An 8,469-nucleotide genomic window follows, 5' to 3' on the forward strand; every position below is an offset into this window, starting at 1 on the left:
ACTCCACTGCAGAATTGGGATCTCATATTCAGGATCAAGGGTTTTTTTTATGTTGCAGGAAAATCCATTTCAGAAGCTCTTACATGGCATTCCCCGGATAGCCCAGCCTGCAGAAAACATCAGTACAATCAGGCAGAGATGGTGAGAAATGTGCGGTCTGGCGGCCCAGAGACAAGCATCCCATACAAGTCAGGCTATGTGAGTTTGAACTCTGTGGACATTAAATCTAAGCTATACACAGTAGTTGGAGACAAGTGGAAGTAGGAAGAACTTTGATACTTATTTTATGCATCTCTTTCCAACTCCCTCGAGGAGGGTGATTCGAATGATCATTTCCTAGCGTGAAGGCTGGAAGGGGTCTACCTAGACACAGTCTGCTACTTCTCCCATTTCTGGTAATTCAAAGAGCTGCCCTGATGGCAAAGAGGAAAGTACCAGGGTGACTGTGCCTAAGGTAGTGGAGAAGCCAGAAGAGAGCTAAGTCTCAGTGGTTGGTTTCCAGCAGTAGCAAAGCTGGCTACAGCTCTACCTTTATCCCCTTTTGCATTATCTCTGCCCTTCCATCCCACTGTCTCATGGGGATTGGGCCATAGCCATCAATACCCCAGCTCTCATGGGAGTGAGGTAGCACTGGGGCCTGGTTATTAATGCATGGGTTATTGCTAGAGTTGCAAGTTGTTAATCCACCCCAATATTTTTTCTTAGAGTATCTCTCGCCAAGTCCCAGTAACTGATGGAGTGAATGGAAATCCCAACTGATATTAGCTTTTATACAATGGTTCAAAAGTAGCTAATTTCTATCAATAAATCATTAGGCCCCAGATCTTCAAAGATATTTAGGCTCCTAAACTTCCACTGAAATCAATGAAAACCTTTGGGGATCTGAGCCTAACTCACCAGATTAAGTGCCATTACTGTATTTCTACAAGTAGCTGCCTCTTTACCTGGTATACATAAAATGCTGTTGCATAGAGATGGTGTTGGCCTGCTGCATCTTTATTAAGTGTTACCCTCAAAAGCCTACCCCCTACCATCTTTTATAGAAATGTGCATGCAACTTGAAGTTTCTTGGACATTCCCAGCATGTGAGTTTAATAAACCTATGAAATAATTCTAGGTTAAACAGCTGGTGTCCGCAAGCAGTGGGAGCATGGACAGTGTGAAAGAAGTATCTGCTATACTGAAGGATGAAGAACTTCAAGATGATCAGAGGCTTGTGAGCATTGCAGCTTCAGAGAAGCAATCAGGTACAGCTAAAGACAAACAATGTAAAAAAAAATGAATAATGGCTATTATGAAATGGTTTATTGTGTGACTTGCAAGTTAACAAAGCAAAGGCGACATGACAGTGCACTTACACTGAGAACAGACGTACAGTTGCTCTCTGAAAGGATTCAGTTTGTTAAGCCGTCTTCTCACTTGACATTATCTGACCTGTGTTTATTGCTGAATTCTCATCCCTTATATTTTAATCACCAGACTCAAGGATTTTGGACTCATCAGATACTTGACTTTTGTCTCCTTACTGATAAAAGTGAAATTGTTCCTATTCATTTCAGTGAGGTTCTAGCCACTTCAGGAAATTTTTATTTAGACTGAAAATTCTTCAATGAAGCCAAGAAGGATGTTACTTTGACTAAGACAAGATTGGTATAGCTTGTTTTTTCAGTAACTTGTACGCCAACCATTAAGGAAATAACAGTCTATTACAGCTTCCATTTACCAAGCCCTGGTTAATCAAGAGCTTATGTAATGTTTGATATGTTCTTCACTGTACACCAGGTCCATAATTAGAACAGAGACAGCTGGCTCCCTTAACTTTACAAGATCCTGTTTTCTGGTCTCAGTTGTTTTCTGAGATCTTCATAAGAGCAGGTTTATACTGTAATTATTAACCTCCAGTAGAGCAACTGATAAATTGTAGCTATACCAACCATTTTATGCTGTGACTGCATCAGTTCTCACAAACTGACCAGCATCAAGCCAGGTGTGGATGGGAGATCTCCAAGGCAGGTGCACATGCTGTGGGAAGCGATGTTGGTGATTGAGTGGGTTGACACTCTTTCTTCTGAGTCAGCATAGAAGCAATACCCCAACATGGTTTTATGGAGCACTGTACTGCTGGAAGAGACCACTTGAATTTACCTTATAACCCATGGTTGTTAATCCTGTTGTTCTTGCCAAATTTAGTCTGGATAATTACATTCTACCTCCCTATTTTGTCTGTATTTTTGTTTAGATAAAATATTCCTCACTTACTGTGAAAAAAAACTGTATAGTGTCACTGTTTTTTTTCTAAACAATTGCCAGGTTACCTATATAGGTTGTATATCTGGTTGCAAAGCTGATCTTTCAAGGATATAAGTAGTATATTATAATAATTTTATTATGATGGTATTTTTTTATACAAGGAAAGAGAATATCTGGTCAAAAACTGATTGCAAAATGAGTTCTTTAGAAACTCCAAACTTGCTAGTTTATAAATAATATTCTGTTTTAAATAATATTCACATTGTTGGCATTTTAATATCACTGTAGGCGTTATTGAGAGATGGGAGCTCATTCAAGCTCAGGACCTAAGGAATAAACTTAGAATGAAACAAAATTTGCAGCAGTGGCAACAACTGAACTCTGATCTCAGTAATATTACTGATTGGCTAGATAAAACTGAAGAAGAGCTGGAAGAATTACAGAAAGCAAAGCCTGCGACCAATATGCACACAGTGGAACAAAGAGTAAAGAAACTGAAAGTAAGTTGTCACATACCAAGAAGTGAGGTTTTAAGAATGTCATTACCATTTAAAAGATTTGCTTCTTTGAACAAATAGTCTTCTTTTTTCTAAAATTTGTGAATACTGTATTAACAATAAAGTTTTTTAGGATGTTACCATCCAACTGCAGCTCAGATTCCCATCCTAATGTGTGTAGATTTGCATGCACAATGCCTGATAGCAGCACTGGGTATTATACATCTACCAGCAAACTGAGGAAAGCAACTAGCCCCAGAAACCGGATACTTTTTGTGTAGCTCTTCTAAAGGATTATTTTAAAAATGTGGAATCTTACTAGTCAGATCTCAGTTATCAGATATTGACTTCTGTTGAAGTGAACATCAAGATTTATTAATCAAAGAAAATGTGCAGAATTAATTCATTATCTCATTTAATATGAAGTTAGGGAGAAAACAATATTTAGTTTGAAACACAATAAATATTGGAATTCACCAGAACATGAAGTGAGGGTGTTACATTATTTGTGATGATACTCTTAAATGTTAAAAGTTAAGCTGGGCTGAGCCAGGTCTGTATGTGGATGGGAGATATGTAAGAAATTGCTAGATACTTCCAATTTCTAGCTGCCACTCCTCCCTGTAAGTCAATGCTGGACCCTTGATTTCAGCATGGTGTTAGGGTACACTGTGTTGCTGGAAGTGGTTTGTTTTTTGGGGGTTTTTGGATGAGATATAATTTGAACTATAAGCTTTTTGGGACAGGAGCCGTTGCCATCAACTTTCTTCTGTCCAGGCAATGCATACGGTATTAATTTAATAACTCTATAAAATCAAGGTCCTGAAAACTTGTAAATACCGTCGAGCTTCTGATAGAATGTAGAATTTTTAACATCCATGTCCTTGCCCAATTCTACCTTATGCAATTTCATTATTGCTCCTGCAATTGCAAGTGAGTATTCAGCCTCAAAAAATTGGGAAATTCTGCCTTAAAGTCTTCCCCAGAAATATCTGGAAACCCTTTTTCAGACCCAGTGACTCCCTTAAATATTGGTGATGTCTTAAGTTTGTGGAGGATTGTTTTAAATACACAATAAAATGTATTGATAAGTCACTGAAGGTTCTAATCTGCTTCTTTCTTCAGGACATGCTTAAAGCCTTTTACAACTACAAGGCTTTAGTGTTCTCTGTTAATTTGAGCAGCAAAGACTTCCAGAAAACAGATAGCACCGAATCTAAAGAGCTTCAAAACAGACTTCGACAGGTGAATTTGCGCTGGGAGAAAGTATCTCATTCAATGGATAACTGGAGAAGCGGTTTACAACAAGCCCTAATGCAGTGCCAGGTAAATAGAGCAAATATTTGTCTTGTAACATTTCCAATGAGAGTTTATGTATAATGATCTGATATAAGTAGATCAGAGGACACAGAATGGCTGTTGCAGGAGTATCAGCAGTTCCTTGGAATTTTTATTCAGATTATAGACTTATTTGAATGTGTGCCTTTTTTAATGCACAGGATAGCCACACTTGTAGTAATTAGCACTTACATGGTGTTTTTCATAGAAATGTAGAGCTGGAAGGACTCGAGAGGTCATCTAACCTTTCCCCTTGCAATGAGACAGGGCCAAGTAAACCTAGAGTCTTAGACAATGAGAGGAATTCTACAATCTCCTTTGGAAGCCTATTCGAGAGCTGAACTATTCATATGGTTAGACAGTTTTTTCTAGTGTTTAAACTAAATCTCCGTTGCAGCATATTAATCCAGTTACTTCTTGTCCAATCTTCAGTGGACATGGAGAACAATTGATCACCCTCCTCTATTTAACAGCACTGAATGTATTTGAAGACTTATGTTTAAAGCAATTTGCAAGCAATCCTCACAACATACCTGAGAGGTAGCTCTGCCTTATTACCCTTGTTTTATAGATGCCATGGGGCAACTGAGGCAGAGAGGTTAAATCACTTGCTTAAAGCCCCAAGAGCTGATAGCAGAGTTGAGACCACTAGTCTGAGGCTATGTCTTCACTGTTGGCGGCAAATTTGCTGCCGTCAAATCGACTTCTCTGGATCGACTGAGTGGTCAGTGAAGACCCGCTCAGTCAATCCAGAAATCGACGTATTAAGACCACTTTCTCAAGTGGCATAGTACTGCGTCAACGGGAACGCAGTTCCCATCGGCACAGTGCAGTGAAGATGGCGCGCAGAACAGAAGCAGAGAAGTCAACACGAGTTACGTAAGTTTTTTGCGTAGCTTGCGTAACTCTGGTCGACTGCCGCCGAATCTCCGAGGTAAGTGAAGACAAGCCCTGAGTTGTTAACTGTAATTTTAGCACAGAATGACCAGTCATCTTTTGAACAACCCTCTATTCTACAACAAAGCTAAGTAAAATACTTGGTCAACTGTTTCATTGCATAATAACAGAGCAAGAATGTTTGGTTGATTTCATTATTATAATCTCTTTCCCCCTGCCCTCCCAACTCCAGACACACATTCTTGTAAACCTTTACTTGTTTCTTCAGGATTTCCATGAACTAAGTCAGAAACTATTGTTGGGGCTAGCAAGTGCTGAAAGTCGAAGACATAAGGCACAATTCACTGATCCAAATGCTGACCCCCATATAATAATGGAGTGTCAAAAAGAATTAATGGTACGTTAATATTGGTTACTGAATCAATGTATGAGACTAACATGTAAGTTACTTCCACAAAAATGAAGAGTAATAAGGTTATTTCTAAAAAATGATTGTTTGAAAGGAAACATACAATTGGTGGATACTTCATTTATACACGAATGGATTTCTGGCTTTATGAATTGGTTGACTAATAAATTGAGCTGAAGCTAAATATGAAAGAGGCACTGTTTGTGAACAGATTAAGCACTCATGAAGGTTCAGGACTAATTGCACCAGTTTGTGTTGAAGTATGACCTAGTGTTGAATAATCTCTACCACAAAACCCTGCAAGTAAACCTAAATCCTAGTCTGCAACACCTTGTGAACAGTTCCTTTTGGAACATCAATCTTGCTGCATTGTTCACTGGAACTGTTGTAGAAATAAAATTAGTTCATTTTGTTATGAAATTATAATCCTCCCATACATTTACAGCAGTTAGTTATACTGATGATTATATTTCAAACCATTTCCTTTTTAAGCAACTGGAGAAAGAACTGTTGGAACAGCAGCTTCAAGTAAACTCCCTACAGGAAATTTCCAACTATCTTCTGGTTAAATCAGATAGAGATGATTATATTGAAGCTGATGAGAAGATACATGTAATTGGAAAGAAACTGAAACAGCTTCTTGAACAGGTTTCACACGACTTAAAAACTTCACAAGGAAAACTGGTGAGTCAGGGGTATGATTTTTTTAAACTTGGTCATTAACAAGTGCTATGATGATAAAGGATACAAGAACCACTGTTGCAAAACCAACCCAAAATGTAAAGAATCAAGAGTAGAAATTGTAAAAGAAAATCAGGTTGGTTTAAAACTTACATTTATTTAGAATTCCTTATTGCCTTAAATATGAGCAATACTGATATAAGAAATACATGGGGAAGGGGGAGGGTTACTGACTGACATGTTTTCAGGCTAACATATCAGCACATATCTGCCCCTCATGCTCAGTGTTCCTTCCAAAGCTGTTTCTTATAACTGAACAGGGTACAAGTATCCTAAACCATCGGTGCTTAGCACAGGAACTGCTGTTTACAAGGTGGCTGCCATCCATCTATACACAGATACTTTTTTAAAGATAGCCATATACCTAAAAATAACATTTTGCAGTTATATGCTGATGCTTCATGTATACACATTTTAGGGGATGTGTGGTTTGTTTTTAGGACAGCTGCAGCTGGCAGAAATGCACTGATGACTTGGATTCTGGAGGTTATTATCCACTAGTAGCGACATCGAGCCCTCAAGAAACGGTAAGAACTTTTAAAATTAAATGCCTATTTTTCTAAGATTTCTGCTGTCTTTCCACCCCACGTCCCCTTGAATTAAATCTGTCCTCAAACCTTTTAAAACTTGCTCATTTTAGTTATGAGAAAGTTTACACTTCAATGTCCTAGAGCTGGATGATGATAAATGTTTATCTTAACAGGTTGGTGTAAGGAGAACTTCAGATGGCAAGAGCAACAGTGTCAGGTAGCATATTATTTTAAAACATACTCTACATTTCTACCAGAAATAAAGGCAAGGCTGATGGCTTGGTGCCAGTGTGGAGTTCTGCCCAATGGCAGATAAATGGTGCGGGGGAGGGGGACGACACACGACGACACTGCTCCTAATGGGTCAGGTTATGGAGGCAATGTATATGGATTAATGGCTGACTGCACTGTTTTCCCCAGGTACCATTTCTAGCAATGTGAGCCGGCATCTTTTGATACAGTGCTGGTACATAGAAATAGCTCCTTCCTTTGTGCTGCTTGGTCCCTACCAACCCTCTGTTAATGTTGCACTTTTATGGGAACTTTTTCCTAACGTGTCCTTTTGGAGGTTGGGCCCTTTACATTTGGCAGAGGCAAGGAACTGCAGCCTTAACTTTTCTTCTTATTCCTGAAGTGATAGTACTGCAGGTTCATGGGGTATGAAAATGTGCTATTTGTCCTGCCCTGCAAAAGCTCTAATCAGCCACCGCTGCAGCAAAGTGTGGATTTTAGGTTAAAGACACATCCTGCATTATAGGATGAGAAAATTTCGCAACCCGAGAACTAGCCTTCCATCAGGAAGAGACCCCATATTGATACATTAGGCTCTTGGAAACTTAGATATTGTTTTTAAAAAATTGACTTCAACAACCCTATGCACGATGCAGCCTGTTATTTTAAGCTATTAAGACAATGCTTGTCCCTAAATAATTACATTAAAATATTTTGGGGATTTTTCCTTAAGTAATAAGGTCTGTTGTTAATTATATACCTAGCAGAGATTTTCCCCACCCTTTTTTAAGCTAGATTTAAGTGTTTCATATCTGAAGCATTCTCTTTTCTCATAAATGTAGGTTGCATAGTTCTAAAGTTTGTATTCCTTAAAGGGGGGTAGGGATTGATATAAACAGAGCAAAAGTAGAGGGCATGTGTGACAGTGGAACATGCTAGTTGTCTTATTAACATTATACACCTATCAAAATATCCAATATCCTTTATTACAGAATGGAAAACCAGCCTGAAACCACTCAAGCAATTTCCAGCCCCCAGTCCTTCTTTTACCGTGTATTAAGAGCAGCTTTACCCCTGCAGTTCCTCTTCCTTTTGATTTTGCTTCTGGCCTGCATGATCCCATCCTCAGAGGAAGACTACAGCTGCACACAAGTGAACAACTTCGCCCGCTCTTTCTATCCCATGCTGAGATATACCAATGGACCTCCACCAACCTAGACAGTGTCCCATCACTCTACAATATACCAAAACATTTTCTCATGGGTGCTTATTTTCATGCTGCTACTATCAAACAGTGCATTCATGTACTTAAATATAGAAAGTTCCATCTTGTTTCACATTTTGATCCTCTCTGCTGTGCTTTCCTGACACTAGCCACTCATGCACCTGTTTCCTGGGTGCCACAGCAAGAGTCCGTGTACCACTATTGAAATATAAGTGAGGCATTATTTAAATGGCCTCCTTCCACTGCCTAGCAGGGAAGAGAATATATTAAATCTCACATCTCAAGATCATTTCAGTTTTTTGGGTGAGTAATCATACACCATTTATTATACAGAAAATGAACTTTTTCTAT

The 8,469-nt window shown here is 38.8% G+C and overlaps 1 protein-coding gene across 2 annotated transcripts in view; it reads left to right on the top strand.

Moving 5' to 3' along the window:
- SYNE2 (spectrin repeat containing nuclear envelope protein 2) overlaps positions 1-8,255 on the top strand; it is a 275,575-nt gene extending 267,320 nt beyond the window's left edge. For both annotated transcript variants that reach the window (XM_067554922.1, XM_067554923.1), the window contains 9 exons: positions 59-198; positions 1,118-1,247; positions 2,539-2,750; positions 3,873-4,073; positions 5,251-5,379; positions 5,884-6,075; positions 6,573-6,659; positions 6,836-6,879; positions 7,886-8,255. In XM_067554922.1, the coding sequence (XP_067411023.1) occupies positions 59-198; positions 1,118-1,247; positions 2,539-2,750; positions 3,873-4,073; positions 5,251-5,379; positions 5,884-6,075; positions 6,573-6,659; positions 6,836-6,879; positions 7,886-8,111 (1,361 nt within the window). In that variant the 3' untranslated portion in view covers positions 8,112-8,255. The remainder of the gene's footprint in view (positions 1-58; positions 199-1,117; positions 1,248-2,538; positions 2,751-3,872; positions 4,074-5,250; positions 5,380-5,883; positions 6,076-6,572; positions 6,660-6,835; positions 6,880-7,885) is intronic.
- Positions 8,256-8,469: the final 214 nt, after the last annotated feature.

This window comes from Emydura macquarii, unplaced genomic scaffold (genome assembly GCF_026122565.2).
Source record: "Emydura macquarii macquarii isolate MOO-44397 ecotype Brisbane River unplaced genomic scaffold, CSIRO-AGI_Emac_v2 contig_1551, whole genome shotgun sequence".
Classification (NCBI taxonomy): Eukaryota; Metazoa; Chordata; order Testudines; family Chelidae; genus Emydura; species Emydura macquarii.